This window comes from Erinaceus europaeus, chromosome 3, assembly GCF_950295315.1.
Source record: "Erinaceus europaeus chromosome 3, mEriEur2.1, whole genome shotgun sequence".
NCBI classification, from domain to species: Eukaryota; Metazoa; Chordata; class Mammalia; order Eulipotyphla; family Erinaceidae; genus Erinaceus; species Erinaceus europaeus.
Window position 1 is genome coordinate 114,676,102 of NC_080164.1, and position 18,586 is coordinate 114,694,687.

The 18,586-nt window shown below is 40.2% G+C and overlaps 1 protein-coding gene across 4 annotated transcripts in view; it reads right to left on the bottom strand.

The window, feature by feature from the left end:
- The window catches only part of WDFY3 (WD repeat and FYVE domain containing 3), a 291,982-nt gene that overhangs the window by 31,128 nt on the left and 242,268 nt on the right, over nucleotides 1–18,586 (bottom strand). For all 4 annotated transcript variants that reach the window (XM_060187747.1, XM_060187746.1, XM_016189049.2 and 1 more), the window contains 10 exons: nucleotides 18,147–18,310; nucleotides 15,101–15,249; nucleotides 13,957–14,077; nucleotides 13,125–13,210; nucleotides 11,880–11,960; nucleotides 8,837–8,891; nucleotides 8,121–8,240; nucleotides 4,409–4,526; nucleotides 2,955–3,061; nucleotides 1,166–1,319 (listed from right to left, as the gene is read on the bottom strand). In XM_060187747.1, the coding sequence (XP_060043730.1) occupies nucleotides 1,166–1,319; nucleotides 2,955–3,061; nucleotides 4,409–4,526; nucleotides 8,121–8,240; nucleotides 8,837–8,891; nucleotides 11,880–11,960; nucleotides 13,125–13,210; nucleotides 13,957–14,077; nucleotides 15,101–15,249; nucleotides 18,147–18,310 (1,155 nt within the window). The remainder of the gene's footprint in view (nucleotides 1–1,165; nucleotides 1,320–2,954; nucleotides 3,062–4,408; nucleotides 4,527–8,120; nucleotides 8,241–8,836; nucleotides 8,892–11,879; nucleotides 11,961–13,124; nucleotides 13,211–13,956; nucleotides 14,078–15,100; nucleotides 15,250–18,146; nucleotides 18,311–18,586) is intronic.

The following is an 18,586-nucleotide window of genomic DNA, read 5'->3' on the forward strand; positions in this document are numbered from 1 at the left end:
TCATGAATTTTCTATTAATGAAATTCCTTGACTTATCATGGTAATAACTTATGCTGAAGGCTTTTTTTTTAAAAAAATTATTTATTCCTTTTTGTTGCCCTTGTTTTATTGTTGTAGTTATTACTGTTGTTGGATAGGACAGAGAAGTGGAGAGAGGAAGGGAAGACAGAGAGGGGAGAGAAAGATACCTGCAGACCTGCTTCACTGCCTGTGAAGCGACTCCCCTGCAGGTAGGGAGTTGGGGGCTTGAACCAGGATCCTTAACAGTCCTTTTGCTTTGCACCACCTGCGCTTAACTTGCTGCGCTACCGCCTGACTCCCATGCTGAAGTCTTATACATTCTAAAATATAGGGTATAAAATAACAAAACAAAAAAAGAATATCTGGCTGAAATATTCTAAAACTAGATACAATGAAATTCTGAGATATAGTGAAACAAATACTCAAAAATTAAGATTAGCACATTGTATTCCAAGAAACTGAAACCAAAGTCAAGGTGACATTTTCTAACTGCTAGATAACAGAGAATCAGTAAAATTTCAATTTTTAAAAAACATTTAAAATAAATGTTGTTCTGATTCTGTCTTATTTATGTGGAAGGAATCAATTCATAGAGAGTAGAACACTACTTTGGCCTCTGTGTTGCGGGGGACAGAACCTGAGGTTCAGCCATTTGAGTTATGTAATCCAGTCACCTCTCCAACCTTACTCTAACAGGATAAAAACAAGGGATTCAGCAAGAGTTACTCTGAACTTCTTATTTAAAAACATTAGCACACACACTGAGAACGTTTTAGGTCATATGTGAGATGAAAACAAGATATGAAGAACTCTGGTAAATCACTCCTGATTATTAATGAGCTTCAATTATAATAATTTGTAAACCAATTTTTACCACACCTTTGTTTTCAGTGAACTAATACTTTTAGACCATTAGATGTAAAGTCTTATCAGCTTACATGTGTCTCTCAGGGTATGAAACAGAATGGAGAATAATACTACTATTCTCTTCATACTTAAAAACTCAATCATAGCAAACAACATCAGTAGAAATGATAAGGAAATCTTTCTTGTCTGTGTACTGCAGGTGTTCATCTTAATTCCTGTTGTTTCTTTTTTCCCTTCCTGGATAACATTCCTAAGACAGAGTCATAGCTCTACATACCTAGATCAAAGTTGTTGGAATTGAAAAGGAATTCTGGTAAGTAAAAGAACTCTGGGATAAGTTCTTTCACGTCCGCCATGTTGTGCTTTGACGCTGAGTACCAGGCCTCACGCACACTGTGGAACATCCGGTCAGCCAGGTCAAAGTGACCTCCCTGGGGGGCAGAAGAAGGCACCAGTGTGTTAGTGACTCAAAACTGGCTCACAGCTCCCACCATGAGGAGAGGCTTGAAAACCTCAGGGAAGCAAGTGTGTCGACATTTCAATTTAGCATCACCCTACGTCAAATACACAAAAATTTCAATAGTCACATAAAAAAGTAACTGAGTATTCTCTGGGGTACTCCTTACATGGCTGCTTAATATATTTCTTTCTAATCAAAGTGAAATCCAAATGTAAAGACTTAAAAAAAAAAGACTTAAAAATATTAAGATGATATTTAATCTCTGTGACCATTACTGAGGATTGATGGGACGATCTGGAAGGTAATCAGTTTGACTGATGAAAACTACTACGACAGCCACTAAAACTTCATAGGGCTTCTATAAGCAAGACAACAACACTGCAAAAAAAGTTATCGTTTGTTTTTGCAGTCAGAGCTTTTGCTGGGGCCCAGCACTGCACATTTCTACCACTCCCAGAAGACTCTTTTTATTTTATTTATTTATTGGATATATTATTTACTGGACAGAGAAGAACTGAGAGGGAAGGGAGAGAAAAGGAGCGAGAAAGAGACACCTGCAACACTGTTTCACCAACTTGTGAAGTTTCTTCCTACAAATAGGGACCAGGGGCTTGAACCCAGGTCCTTATACATTGGAACATGTGTGTTCAATCAGGTGCACAACCATTACAATATACTATAATTATTTCTTTATTGGGGGATTAATGGCTTATAGTTGATAGTAAAATATAGTAGTTGGTACATGTGTTAACATTTCTTAAGTTTCTCACATAACAATTTACCCCCTCCCCACCTTCCAGGTCCTCCTCTGCCATCATGCTCCAGGACCTGAACTCCACATCTGTTGTATGTTTCATATTGGTTTGGTCTCCTTCCCCCCACCTCTGGAAGAATTGGTTTGGCCCTTGCTAGTTTCGCGCCTCACTTTCTCCCCGCCCCCTATGCTGCGTAGTGCCAGAGTTCTGCCGGCAGCCACCAGAGGAGAAGGATGAGGGACAGATCTGTGTGGTGATTAGTTTAAGGGTCTCTCTCTGCCGCCAGAGCAGAAAGACAGGAGAGCACATGTTTGCCCGCTCGTGAATAAAGCTTCTCTGCCCAGCTGTGTGTCTCTGGTCATCTCTGTCTACCGCCACGAAGCTAGCCCGGCCTGCTGGAGCCCCAAACAAAAACGACACACATCCCTGAATCTTTTACTTTGGTGCAATACACCATATAACTTATTTTTAATGAAAGAGAGAGGAAGATAGACAGATAGAAAAAGACAGATCAGAGCACTGCTCATCTCTGGCTTCTCGTGGTGCTGGGGGAACCTCAGAATTTCAGGCATGGAAGTCTTTTGCATATCTACTGTGCTACCTCCTCAGCCCAGTAAGACTCTCTTTTTTTCAGGACAAAAAGTGAAAGACACAGAAAGAAGCAGGGATTCAACAGTGCTTCTCCACTGCTTGTGCAGCTTCCTCTTTAGCTGGTGCTCAAGTCCAAGTCCTTGTACATGGTAAAGTGTACGCTCTACTAGGTGAACTATCTCCTGGCCCCAACAAAAACACTTTTAAACAGAAAGAAGGTTCAAAGGAAACAAAATAAAATAGTAAATGCCAAGCTTTACCTGTAGCCTTAGGAATATCTGCGTGAAGGGCTCCATCCTCACGAGGTAGGAAGCCACGATCATGGCTGAGGAGTAGTGAGTTCCATAGTGGTAGGCGGGAGTTTCTCCTGAGCAAGAAAATCAAGGCATAGTTGGAATCAAGAGTAAACATAAAGTTGGCACTTAAAGGTTTGGACATGCTAGTATATGGGATCACTACTAGGGACAGGTAGTACTGGCATTTATGTCATGAAAACTTTATGGTGACTGCCACCCTTCATCAGTACATCTGGCAGTAATGTCAAGTGTCATTCCCAGCCTTTCCCTGGAAGCTTTGCATACCCACTGATTCATGTTTTGAGGCTTACTGCACTGGATAACTCTGGACACAAACCACCTTACTCTTTTTTTTTGTTTGTTTTCTTTTGCCTCCAGGGTTATTGCTGGGGCTCAGTGCCTGCACCATGAATCCACTGCTCCTGGAGGCCTTTTTTTTTTCCTTTTGTTGCTCTTGTTGTGGTTATTTTTGTTGTTGTCATTCATTGTTGGATAGGACAGAGAGAAATGGAGAGAGGAGGGGAAGACAGAGAGGAGGAAAGAAAGACACCTGCAGACCTTGTGAAGCGACTCCCCTGCAGGTGGGGAGTCGGGGGCTCGAACTGGGATCCTTCAGCCGGTCCTTGTGCTGCGCTACCGCCTGACCCCCACCATCTTACTCGTAAGCAGGATGCTGACTTACAGTTACTCATTACTAAGTTCTGATTCTGTAGCAGTAAATTTCTCTAAATTGTTATCACTTGACATATTGTAAATTTTAATTACATATTCTCCTTGATGGGGGGGGCACAGAGAATATTGCTAGACTGGCCTTTTTCTTGAAAGAGTGTGAAGGACAGAGGAGAGAAACAGGTTTCAATTATATTTCAATCTGAATGGATCTTTCACTGAAATTAAAAGAGGAAAAGTGAAAGTGCAGGTCCTGGTGTGACCCCGATTAGAGATAAAGGCAGATTGTGATGGGTGTTTTCTGCCCTCCTTAATGCAGACACAACTTAGGTTTCTTTTTTTTTTTAATTTTCATTATTATCTTTATTTATTGAATAAAGACAGTCAGAAATTGAGAGGGAAGGGGGAGGTAGACAGGGAGAAAGACAGAGAGACACCTGCAGCCCTACTTTACCACTCATGAAGCTTTCCCCCTGCAGGTGGGGATCAGGGGCTTGAACCTGGGTCCTTGTGCACTGTAACATGTGCGCTCAACCAGATACACCACCACCTGGCCCCACAACTTATATTTCTACAGGCACTTTGTTAGTGCTCATGCCTTTGAAGCAAGTACGAGTTAACATGTAAGCCCTGACTTCCTACTCAACAGCTGCATGTATATATGCCCATATGTGGATGCCAAGTCGCTCCACCACAGCTTGCTTCAGAAACTTCAGCTGCCAAGTCTAATGCCAAGAGAAGTTCCTTACCATTAGGGTCTTCCCAGTCTTTATACCGCTTCTTGTACTGAGCTAAGCGTTCATCGGTCTGTGCACCCATTGGCTTGGCCAGGTTTCTAAATGTCTTGGGATTAGTAAGATCCACCTCCTGAAACACAAAATGAAAATCGATTCCCAATTACAATCCACCTTCTATTCCCACATTCTCACTCACCACACAGAGAGTGGTGAGGCATAAGTGCAGACCTGCCAACCAGAATGATGCTATATACTGATGGGCTGATCACACTTTATACACAAGCTGTTAACAGATTCAGTTTCAAGACAACAGGTTCTAGGGTTTGGAGACGGGGAGTATGAGGAAGCATCTTTCCTGCTCATGGCCAGGGCACAGAAGCTTTGCTTTATCTGTGCCTTCCTCATGACCCATGTGAGTGAGTGGAAGATCAAATCTCCTTTCTGTTCCCTGAGCTCCCCCAAGGCCGAGCATTTCCTTCTTCCATAATGTGCTAGCTTCCAAAAGACAAACTCAAATCAGATCAAGTGACTTGGAATTGAGACGGGCTCTCTGAAAAGCTCATCTCTAACTGACCTAATTGATACATTTAGAAAGAAACCAAAGTTTATTAGCTATTAAGCGTTCGAAGTAAACATCGAATCACACAACAAATGACTCACATATGTCTGTGTATAGTGTAAATCATGTTTTTCTTTTTGCCTCCAGGGTTATTGCTGGGGCTCAATGCTGGCACTACAAGGCACTACAAATCCACCGCTCCCGGCAGCCATTCTCCCCATCCCTTTTGTTTTGCTATTTTATTTGATAGGATAGAGAGAAATGGAAAGGGGGGGATATAGAGAGGGGGAGAGAAAGACACCTGCAGACCTGCTTCCCTACTCATGATGTGTCCCTGCTGCAGGTAGGGAGCGGGAACTAGAATCTGGGTCTTTGCGCGTAACACAATGTGCCACCAACTAGCCTCTACAGGGTAAACTTCTTTAAATTAAATATTTTGAGGCTAGAAGTTTTAGTTTTCTGTCAATAGTAGGCTGGTGTATATGAAATTACTTAAAAAAAAAAAGAAACAACAACAACAAAAACCCCTGATTTCATAGCCTGACACATTACTGTATTGCCTGATGATTTCCAAAAGCTTCTTGCTAGATTCCTTAGGTTTTTCCATGTATACTATCATGTCATCTGCAAATAAGGAGAGCTTGACTTCTTCTCTTCCAATCTGTATTCCTTTAATTCCTTGCTCCTGCCTGATTGCTATGGCAAGAACTTCCAACACTATGTTGAATAGTAATGGTGATAGTGGGCAGCCCTGTCTAGTACCTGATCTGAGGGGAAATGCTTCCAGTTTTTCACCATTGAGTATGATGTTGGCTGTAGGTTTGCTATATATAGACTCCATTATCTTCAGGAATTTTCCATCTATTCCTATTTTTTGTAGTGTTTTGATCATAAAGGGATGTTGTATTTTGTCAAAGGCTTTCTCTGCATCTATTGATATGACCATGTGGTTTTTGGTCTTGCTTTTGTTGATGTGGTGGATCACATTGATTGATTTACGTATATTAAACCAACCTTGCATGCCTGGGATAAACCCCACTTGGTCATGATGAACAATTTTTTTGATATACTGCTGTATTCGGTTGGCTAGAATTTTGTTCAATATTTTCGCATCTATGTTCATCAGAGATATTGGTCTGTAGTTTTCTTTTTTGGTTGTGTCCCTGTCTGCTTTTGGTATCAGGGTGATGTTGGCTTCTAAATCATCAGGCAATACAGTAATGTGTCAGGCTATAAAATTAACATTCAAAAGTCAGTGGCATTCCTCTATGCAAACACTAAGTTAGAAGAAATTGAAATCCAGAAATCAGTTCCTTTTTCTATAGCAACAAAAACAATAAAATATCTAGGAATAAACCTAACCAAAGAAGTGAAAGACTTGTATACTGAAAATTATGAGTCACTACTCAAAGAAATTGAAAAAGACACAAAGAAGTGGAAAGATATTCCATGCTCATGGGTTGGAAGAATTAACATCATCAAAATGAATATACTACCCAGAGCCATCTACAAATTTAATGCTATCCCCATCAAGATCCCAAGCACATTTTTTAGGAGAATAGAACAAATGCTACAAATGTTTATCTGGAACCAGAAAAGACCTAGAATTGCCAAAACAATCTTGAGAAAAAAGAACAGAACCGGAGGCATCACACTGCCAGATCTCAAACTATATTATAGGGCCATTGTCATCAAAACTGCTTGGTACTGGAACATGAACAGACACACTGACCAGTGGAATAGAATTGAGAGCCCAGAAATGAGGCCCCACACCTATGGACATCTAATCTTTGACAAAGGGGCCCAGACTATTATATGGGGGAAGCAGAGTCTCTTCAACAAATGGTGTTGGAAACAATGGGTTGAAACATGCAGAAGAATGAAGCTGAATCACTGTATTTCACCAAATACAAAAGTAAATTCCAAGTGGATCAAGGACTTGGATGTTAGACCAGAAACTATCAGATACTTAGAGGAAAATATTGGAAGAACTTTTTTCCGCATAAATTTTAAAGACATTTTCAATGAAACGAATCCAATTACAAGGAAGACTAAGGCAAGTATAAACCTATGGGACTACATCAAATTAAAAAGCTTCTTCACAGCAAAAGAAACCACTACCCTAATCAAGAGACCCCTCACAGAATGGGAGAAGATCTTTACATGCCATACATCAGATAAGAGTTTAATAACCAACATATATAAAGAGCTTACCAGACTCAACAACAAGACAACAAATAACCCCATCCAAAAGTGGGGGGAGGAATTGGACAGAATATTCACCACAGAAGAGATCCAAAAGGCCGAGAAACACATGAAAAAATGCTCCAAGTCTCTGATTGTCAGAGAAATGCAAATCAAGACAACAATGAGATATCACTTCACTCCTGTGAGAATGTCACACATCAGAAAAGGTAACAGCAGCAAATGCTGGAGAAGAGGGATAGAGAATGGGAAAGCTATCGGGGGAGGGGGTGGGATATGGAGATTGGGCGGTGGGAATTGTGTGGAGTTGTACCCCTCCTACCCTATGGTTTTGTTAATTAATCCTTTCTTTAATAAAAAAAAAATAAAATAAAAAAAATTAATTAAAAAAAAAAAAAAAAACCCTGATTTCAGTGAACAAAAAGTAAATGAATTTCTGAACTTTTGAATGATAACATGTATTTTTGACTCCCTTGGCTCAAGATTCTTTTTTTCCTTTCAGAACCAATTAGATGTCTATTTGATCAGAGAAACCTTCACATGCAGAGAAGAGAAACTTTCAGACGCAGACATTTTGATGCTGATTTTGAACATGAATCACATACCTGTTAGACAGTTTAGACTCTTCTCCCAAGACTTTTTGGAATGAGAAAGAATATTTTGTTTCTCTGTGACAGGAATATTGTGCTGAATAGTCACTTAACTTTGCAACAATTCAAACTATATAGTAGGCTTCTGATACCAGTGGATACAAATAAGTTTGAAGGAAATTAACAGATACTATGAACTAGCAGCCAAGATGTTAGACAAATGTCTACACTATATATACATCATATTAAAATGCTTTCATCATCTTGGAGTACCTCTTGATAGCAATAAAACAAAATTTAAGCAAATTGAGTTATCATCTAATTACTTTTGAAGGTTTGTTCTACTCACGCAAAGTGACTTGAAACTTACCTCTGAGTCATAGTCTGCGAGAACCCAGGGGAAGACTGGATACTGCATGAGGTCATTGTATGACCTCCCAGCCAAAGTGTTCAAGTGCATCAAATACTGGAAGTTACTGATTTCTCCTCTCTTGGCAAAGACACAAAATCCATTTTATTTTTTTCATTTTTCTCTAAATTTGTTATTAATAGTATGTCACAAGATTATCAGATTACAATGCATAGTTCCAGACCACACCCACAAAGTTCTGTATTCCCACCCTCCCACCTTCCAGAGATAACCACCAGAGTTCTCACAAGTCTTAGAAACAGTTTGACAAGAACTATTTTAGAGCAGTACTTTCAAATGCAACCTCTCAAAAAAATTATATGCAAAACAAAGGATGCTCTTTTATGTATCTCATCGGAATAAGACAGATTTTCTCTTAAGTGAATAAAACAAGGGGCTGCGTGGTGGCGCACCTGGTTGAGTGCATGCATTGTGATGCACAAGGACCCGGGTTCAAGCCTCGGGTCCCCACCTGCAGGTGTCTCTCTGTCTCTCTCCCTCTCTATCACCCTCTTGATTTCTGACTGTTTATATCCAATGAATAAAGATAACAACAAAAAAATTTTTTTTAAAAGAGAGTAAAACCTTTTCTATGACGTATACCTTATGGATTGTAAAGTCCTTTTCACCATATGACTACACAGTAAAAAGAGTATGAACACTTTCATGAAGCTTACCTCCCATCTCTGAGTCACAGACTTCTCTCCAACCAAAGTGCTAAGCAACCCGGATCTGGAACCAATAAGTAATTAGATAAGTTGTAGGCAATATAAATTTAAAGCCAGCTAGTTATAAAAATTGCAGGATTTAAGTCGTCTAGTCGAGGAATTAAACTATCAGGACTTGTTAGTGGGTCGTGAAATCAGGTCAGTAGGTGACAATCATCATTTCAAAATATGAAATAACATACAGTTGAACTGAAGATAATAGCACACTGGAAGATATCACATACTGTGAGGAAAACGTTTTCTGAAAGATTTGTTTTCACATTTTAACTCAGTCTGTTTACTGGGGATGCCATATAGTATATACATATATATTTTTTAATATTTATTTATTTTCCCTTTTGTTGGCCTTGTTGTTTTATTGTTGTAGTTATTTTTGTTGTTGTAATTGATGTCATCGTTGTTAGATAGGACCGAGAGAAATGGAGAGAGGAGTGGAAGACAGAGAGGGAGAAAGAGAGACACCTGCAGACCTGCTTCACCACCTGCTTCACTCCCCTGCAGGTGGGGAGCCGGGGGCTTGAAGCAGGATCTGTATGCTGGTCCTTGCACTTCATGCCATGTGCGCTTAACCCGCTGCACTACAGCCAGACTATTTTTTTTATTTTTTATTTTTTTATTTTTATGAGTAGTTTAGATGAAAATCTGTTTTGTGATAGTCAAGTTCATGTCATTCAAAATTTAAGAACACATTGGAGATAACTAACTATTGCTAAAATGCTGGAAAAAACCCTACCCAAAGCTTAAATTTTATAACACTGACAATAATATGAGAATGTGTCTTAGTCACTGTGATTAATAGGAAGGCACTAACACACACACACACACACACACACACAAACACACACACACAGGGAGATTTGAAATAACATGAATATCTGTAAACTACTAGGTCAAATCACATTAGGCTCAACAGTATGGGCAGTACTTCCTGTTTTATATAAATTCTTTCTAGCAGTTTAACTGACTACACAGAAACTCTGCCCTGGAATAAAGAACTGTGACCACGCCTCAACCTTACAAAGAAGCAGATAGGTAAAGAGAAGATTAAAGCTGCAAATAAAATTCTACTTCTTGCCTTTAAAAGATACAAACTGCCAACTTGGCACTGAAAATAGAAGAATTGTGAGACAGCCCTTTAAGAAGGTCTGGGCAGGTAAAAATAGGGGCTACTGGGTTGGGAATAGAAAAATGGCCCAATCTACTCTCTGGCAGCTTTTGATGCTCTGTATTTAACTTCACAACAACAATACAAATGATCAAGAATACAACATGCTCCTGATGTTAATGTAGGTGGAAATTTAACAACTCCATTTTGTAAACCTTGGCTAACCAAAAACATATATGCTACAATTCATAATTTGGAAAACTTGTAAAGGTGAAATGTCAAAAGATAAGTGAATGCTTCACACATATCTAGATAGGGAATCAAAGTACTATTTCTTTTTATATTTATTTTATTTATGTATTCCTTTTTGTTGCCCTTGTTGTTTTATTGTTGTAGTTATTATTGTTGTTGTTGTTGTTGGATGATAGGACAGAGAGAAATGGAGAGAGGAGGGGAAGACAGAGAGGAGGAGAGAAAGATAGACACCTGCAGACCTGCTTCACCGCCTGTGAAGCGACTCCCCTGCAGGTGGGGAGCCGGGGTTCGAACAGGGATCCTTATGCCGGTCCTTGTGCTTTGCGCCACCTGCGCTTAACCCGCTGCGCTACAGCCTGACTCCCAAAAGTACTATTTCTTAAGAGTTTTTTTTTTTTTAAATACTGCAGGGCAAAATATTTAATTATAGCACTGTATGGAAGATGCAGAACAATAACAAAATGCATGAATTCATAGCAAGCTTCTATTTATGTCTGAAAGATTAGGATGGAATGGGTGAAAACATAAGTGGTGCTTTGACATGAGTGATCCTGAAAATAATCTCTTCCTGTAAGCCACCACACAGGGTAGAGCAATGCTTAAAAATGTTTAAGTGCTAATTTGTAATAGCCAAAACCTGGAAGCAACCCAGGTGTCCAACAACAGATGAGTGGCTGAGCAAGTTGTGGTATATATACACAATGGAATACTACTCATCTGTGAAAAATGGTGACTTCACCGTTTTCAGCCGATCTTGGATGGACCTTGAAAAATTCATGTTATGTGAAATAAGTCAGAAACAGAAGGATTAATATGAGATGATCTCACTCTCAGGCAGAAGTTGAAAAACAAGATCAGAAACGAAAACACAAGTAGAACCTGAAATGTAATTGGCATATCGCACCAAAGTAAAAGTCTCTGGGGTGGGTGGGTGGGGAGAATACAGGTCCATGAAGGATGATAAATGACATAGCGGGGGTTGTATTGTTAAGTGGGAAACTGGGGAATGTTATCCATGTACAAACTATTGTATTTACTGTTGAATGTAAAACATTAATTCCTCAATAAAGAAATAAATTTAAAAAAAAAAGGATGCAGGAGACAGGGTCTCAGTATCCTGCACTGGAGAGAAAGGCACTTTGTTAGTGAAAAAGGTGGGTTCACATGTATTTGGATCAAGAGATGAAATTATATCTCTGTAACAACAGCAGTTGTCATCTCAGCAAGGTGTAACATTTCCTCAATAAAATACTAATTTAAATAAGAAAAAAAAATTTTAAGTGCTGGGAGTCCGACAGTAGCGTAGTAGTTTAAGCACACGTGGTGCAAAGCACAAGGACCGGAGTAAGGATCCCAGTTCGAGCCCCTGGATCCCCACCTGCAGGGAGTTGCTTCACAGGCAGTGAAGCAAGTCTGCAGGTGTCTATCTTTCTCTCTCTCCTCTCCATTTCTCTCTGTCCTATCCAACAACGACAATAACTATAACAATTAAATACAACAAGGACAACAAAAGGGAATAAATAAGTAAATATTAAAAAAAAAAAGTCTTATAAAAATGTTTAAGTGCTGTCCTGCTATAAACTATCCTCACATCCCTATCAAACTACAGTGTGTGAACTGCAGACAACCTACCCCTGCTCCACACTTGTGTTCGGTCGCTGGCCAGACACAGACTCTGAGCTGTCAGTGAGAGACGGCACTACAGCCAAAAACCTGGAGAATGAAGCAAAGTATACAGTTAGAGATGAAGCCGAGGTCAGGATCACTTGTCAGTCTGAGAAGGGAATGATTCACTTAAAGCTTAACTGTTGTACTTTTCCCTCCACTACCTGGTAGATGACAGGTGACAGGGAATGTGTAATAATTGCGCTATTCTATCATGAAAGGTCTACAGTGGAGTCCACCAGAGTTTTCCCAAGCTATCCGTACAAAAAGGCTTGCATCATGGATTCACAGGCATTTAACTTCATGCGTCCTAAAGATCTGTCAATAGCTAGATCATCACGTGACAGCAAGTAATAATATCAACAGCTAAACATGATGGAAGCGACCTGAAATAAATGAATCACAGAAGACTGGAACCTTGGTGTGGTATTCATAAATTTTCTTTTAAAGTTCTTCATTATGCCAACATAAAATTTAGTTATAGGCAAAGAGAATTATGGGGGGAATTTGTAGAGATCAGATGTGGACTTTGCAATGGACAATATGAGCAGAACTTTCTCAGAGAAAGACAAACTCATCTCGTGGTAACAGTTTCCAGCTATGAAGATTTCCTAGTGTTGGAAACCTTTGGAAACAATAAGGTAGAGGGGCCAGGCAGTGGTGCACCTGGTTAAGTGTACGAATTACAGTGCTTAAGGTCCTATGTTCAAGCCCCTGGTCCCCACCTGCAGGGGGAAAGCTTTATGAGTGGAGAAGCAGGGCAGCAGGTGCATCTCTGTAGCTTTCTCTCTCTCTACCCTCCCTCCCTTCTCAATGTCTTTGTATCTGATAATAAATAAATATATAAGAGAAACTATGAGGTAGATAGAAATTTCAGCCCTTTACTTCAGCTCACTCCAAATGTGGAAGGAGCTGTGATTATCAGTCAATACCCAGCTGTCACTACCATCACCATGTGCTCACTGGCACTAGGCAACAGTGACAACCAGAGCTGTTTGGTAAGACATGCCTCATGGGAGTCATTTCTAATACAAAACCTCCTCTCTTGGAGGGCTACTCAGAATCTAAACCACCCTTCAGAGAACAAGTGTCACACATATCTATGATCACTTCATTATTACTGCTATACCCAACAGAAATATAGAGTACCATGGACAGAAAGTTCACTGTTGACATGGAATATAGTCCCTCCAAAAGTACGAATACAAATACCTTTGATAGACTTTGTTTCTGATTCCTTTCTGGAAAGCTAGGAGGTAATTGCGTCCATCTCCAGAGAAAACTTCCACAGCAATAGGCTGAAATGACCACAGAAAAAATATATAAGGAAACCTAAATAAGGTGGGGGTATATTTTACCTTTTCTCCACTATGAAGATTGTTTTTTTAAATATATTTATTTATTTGTTTTGAATAGAGACAGAAGTTGAGCAAGAAGGCAGAAATAGAGAGGGAGAGAGATACTTGTAGCACTTTCTCAACTCTTGTGACGCTTCCCCCCCTTACAGGTGGGGACCAGGGAAGTTAACTTTGTTGACTAAAGAATAGTTCTAAATTTACGAATCCCCTGCAGATTAAATTATAAAACAGAGCCATTTTGCTTTGCTTAATTTATTTCTAGAGTTTAATAATAGAGTGGTAAGATAACTGTCAACATAAGTTTGTACAGTGGTAGGCAGAGTGTGATTTAAAATTAAAGATGATTACGAAACAATGTCAACCTGGATAGCTGTAGGGAATGAGGGGTAAAAAAAATAGAACATAAATTTTAGGTTGTTTTTTACAAAATAGGATGCATTATATAGTTAAACACCCATGTGGCACTGAGTTTGTCTACTATATAATGAGACCTATGGAGAACAGTAAGAAGTAACATGGACCCTATAAAATGTTCTTTTGTCAGTGCCAGGAACTGCATCCAGAATGCATGCAAAACATGCACCCTGCCCCACTGGCCTCTCCAGATTGTTTCCATGACATGCATCAATTTCCAAATAATCCATCCTAGAAAGAAAGGAACCGTTAGTGCTACTGAGTGAACCCACCTGTAGGAGATACCGCCTTTTATGCACTTCCTTAATATCTTCATATGCAAAAATGCTGCAAGTTCTCTTGAGCTGGCTGGGACCTTGTCTGGCTCCCCTGGGGATAATTGGCTCGTGCATGCTATTGGGAGGCAAGAGAAAGGAGACACATGTGAACACTGCAAAGGATAAATTCACCACTCAGCAATGGGTATGCTATTGTCAATCTGTGGCTAGCAGTGGGGAACAACCTATTAGAATATTCAGTTCAAAGATATATTTAAGAGAAATGATTTTTCATTTATTTAGCATCTAAGGAACTTCCACCATGCACAGACTAGACATCTCTGCTGGCTGGGGTCCAAGAAGATGAAATCAGAAGAAATGGCTTTTATGTAAAGCATGAATCTATGTATCTTTAAGCCAGTACTGTCACAGACTAGGACTTTTGCTGTTTTTATATGAGAGAAGGGGCCTTTGAAAGCCACAATGTGGCCCTGAATAAAATATCTGTTAAGAATGAAATACAGAGACAGTATCTACATCCGTCAGTGTGAGGTGTACAAAACGTTCAAGGAAGAAGAGAGCCTACTGATTCCTTAAGCTTTAAGTTCTGAACCTCACTTTTCAAAACTTATCTAGCTCTATCTGGTTTCTGGGTTTTCCACTACCCACCATCATGCCTGTGGTGGCACTGGCAGTAGACAAGGAATCAGCCCCAGTTAACCACTGCCTGTGCCATAGTGACACCACTCCCAGGGGCCTCAAAAGCCTGATGCCCCTCCCTGGGCTAGAGTACTACCTGGATACCTATTCTTTCTTTAGGGTGGGATTAGCACTCAGTTTATTTAGAAAAAACAAATCCAGACTAAGTGTATAAACACATAAACCACAAAGCTAAAAACACCTGGTGTGTGAAAGTGATCAATGCGCAACCATGAAATTTAATTTTCACTTTGATAAATGAGGCAAAGCTTCCTTTGTCACCTTGGAATAACTGCATCCCTTGCAAATAGTGAATGGCAGTAGCACAAAATGAGAGACAACATAACTGAAAACACAAGTTTTGGTTAAAAAACAAAACCAAAAACAACAACAACAACAAAAACCCAGAAGTAAATTGTTTCCTAAAGATTATTTTATTTCTATTTATACATTTACTCACTTTGGAGTTAAGGTTTCAATATCTCTGATTTCCCTGGTGGCTGTCATTGTAAACCCATCGATCACATAAAAATGCTCTTTGCCAAAAAGAAGTAGTCCCTCACTGGTATCCAGGCCCTGCACTCGAGCACAGCGGTACATGTGCTGGATCTGCATAGAAAAATCATAAACATGCGTTAGTAGGGCTTCAAAACTTTCTGGTCATCATCATCATCATTATTTTTTTGACAGAACCAAAGCAAAATGTCATAAACAGGGATTGAAAGGCAAACAGGGCTTTATCAACATGTCCTCTTAGGGTTCCTCTTGAGCTTAACACATGAAAAAGAACCAGCTAAGAGTGTGCTTTGATTTGCCATTGACAACAGTAAAAATAAATAATTAACATTTACTCTGACAACTTCACCATCAACCTGTCATTTACCCTGCATCCCTTCACCACCCAACCCATTAGACTCCTTTCTAACATCCACTGAGTTCTCACTATGTATATGTATATGTGTATATATATATATATATGTATATATATAGAGAGAGGGAATAAACAAGTTAGGTAGAAGGCAAATAGGTTACAGTAAACATGGCAGGAAAGAAAACTAAGGAAGTGAGGGCTATACCCTTTATGGGACAAGATGATATAAGAAAGAAAAAGTCTGCAGAGACCAACTCTCCTGAGTGAATTCCCAGTCCTGTCACTTGACTATGGATTTGGTGAAAGTTCTTAACTTCTTTGAGCCTCTGTATCCTCTTATTCAGTTATTATCCATTGGCTCCTTGGGAGAGCTTGGCAGATTATGTATATAACCGTGTCAGAAACTGTTAGCTGTCTTCTCTTCTCTCATGTGTGTAGCTCACTTTCCTTTTTGGCCAAAACAACCCCTGTGACTGCAACTGGGGAGGTTGTCTCAGGTTCACTCGCTCACTAGATCCTGCCTGGCTGACAGACTACTGTGCCACTGTGAGAAGTCACATTTGGCAGAAGCCATATTTTCCTCATAGGAGGAAGGAGTCGCTCAGTCTTTCAATGTCAGCACTGTGTTCTTTCCAACACAGCAGGGTCTAGGTCTTAATAGAAATACTCTTTTGCTTAAATTCAGTACAACAGGAATCAAGGAAGAAAAAGAGAAAAAAAAATCAGTAATTAAATCCGGGTCAAACAAATGTCAGTCTGAATATACTTCCTGCACTATTCAAATTCAAAGCAAAAACTGTGCATGAGATTAAGTCTACACCATCAGAAAATTAATTTTCAAAAACATGCAAATGTAAGGCAAGGCATCACATTTGAACTACTTCAATAATAAAAATGTACATGGTTAAACAGCAAGTGCTGGTAAGCTTTTAAAAAGAACTATTTCAGTATACAACACATATAGATAACTGTTTATCTTATGGAGCATAGCCTAGGAAAGTTCAAACACTTTCAGTCTGATACAACTGGTACATTGGCCAAAAACCAGAACATTTTCAGACTCAGTTTCTCTTGTGCTTGCTTCAGTTTTAACCAACTTTCACAAATTACATACTTTTGTCCCTTTACACTTTAATTAAAGATTAAATATAACTGAATAGAATCTAAAAAATTACACCCTACTTCTTTTTTATTATTATTATCTTTATTTATTTATTTATTTATTTATTTATTTATTTATTGGATAGAGACAGAAATGGAGAAGGGGGACACAGAGAGACACCTGCAGTCCTGCTTTACCACTTGCAAAGCTTTCCTCTTGCAGGTGGGGACCAGGGGCTGGAACCTGGGTCATTGTGCACTGTAGCATGTGCGCTCAACCAGGCATGCCATCACCCAGCCCTATACCCTACTTCTTAGTAAGATCTGAAGTGTATGCCAAGATCTAATAAAACAGGAAAAGAGAATATCCTTAAACAGAAAATGTCCACTACACATTCAATCCATTCATTGTTTTTCTTTCACCAAAGCAATGGTTTATGGTGGTGCAGGGGATTGAACCAGGGACTTTGGAGCCTTAGGCTTTAGAGCCTTTTTGTATAAACATTAAGGTATTTCCCCCATCCAGTCCATTCATTCTTTAAAAAAAAAAAAATTTTTTTATTGGGGGGGATTAGTGTTTTACAGTTGATAGTAAACAAGCCACACCTCCATTCACACAGGTTTACTTAAGTATCTGCTAGAGGCCAGAGCTGTGTGAAGCAATGAGATAGGAATAGGAAACATTCACTGCCTGAAAAAAGTTCACTACTTAGGGGAAGAGACTGACACAGGAACAGGACAACCATGACACAAGAAAATAGGACGGAATACACAGGTCACTAACTACAAAGGCAGAGATGGAAGTATCTAGTCAAGCCTCAGTTGGTAAGACAGTCAAGTCCTTCCTGCTTTTGAGTATTAAAGACACTGAGGTAATGGAAATTGTATCAAATGGGAACTACAGGGCAGAGGTAGTGGCAAATGATGGAGAGAGGCATTTTGGAAGAGGATACAATGAGGACATGGGAGTGCTCATGAGGAAGATGGCATTGTGGGTACCGTGAGCTGCGAGGTACACAAGTCTACAGTGGGTTCAGGTGGGAAGGCAGAGCCAGCAGTGAGACAGAAAGAGCTCAGGAGGTAAGGAGTCCTCTTGGGTTTCGGTCAGCAGGGGCAAAACACAAAGTGGGGCTGAGGGTGCAGGCTGGCTCAAGCTGCTTGCAGGTGGCTACCTGAATTGGGGAGGTACAGAAAACACAAGGTCTAACCACTGCACTGATCAGTGGATTGCCTGTAAAGCGTTGAAGTAGAGAACAGTGGCAAGAGCTTCAGTCTAATAAGGGAATCAGAGCAAGGCAGTGAGCTGGTTAACAGTGTCTGGTGAAACCTTATGCTGTGTATTGTGGTGGCATGCTCTGAGAGGCCAGGAAATCCACAAGGTGAGAGAGCTAAAGTTGTAAGCCTAGAGGGTTGTTTCACATTGCACTTCACGACAGAGGCTCAATTATTTATCCTTTGCCACCCTGGGGGCTAGAGTCTAGGAAAATGGAAGCGAGTTACTCAGCCCGGTCCTGACGTTTGCGAAGCACAGCACCTTCTCTCCTTCCTCCAGCAAGCGCAGCAGGCTGGCGTTGTCAGTCTTCTCCTCCTCTTCCATAGAGCTGCCGTCTGCAATCTGGTCCTGGAGCTGCTCCTGGTTTTCCTCATCTCCTCCATCAGGTGCAGAGCGAGATCGTTTTAGAGGAGGCTTGACCAGCACTGCAAGACAGTGAGCAAGGGCTGGTCATGTGAGATGGTGGGGCCCATTTGGGGAGCAGTTTAGACTCCAGTGACCCTCCCTATACTTCACCAATATGATGCAGCTTTAGAAAACAGGAAGCACAACAGAGTGGGTGAGAGCATGAGCTCTGTGGCTGTGTGACAGCTGTGTGACTTTGGGGAAAGGTTTGCCCTCTCTGAACCTCACCTTTCTCATCCGTGAAACAGGGACAAGAATGCTATCTATCTCAGAAGCTCACTAGAGAAGTGAGGTTA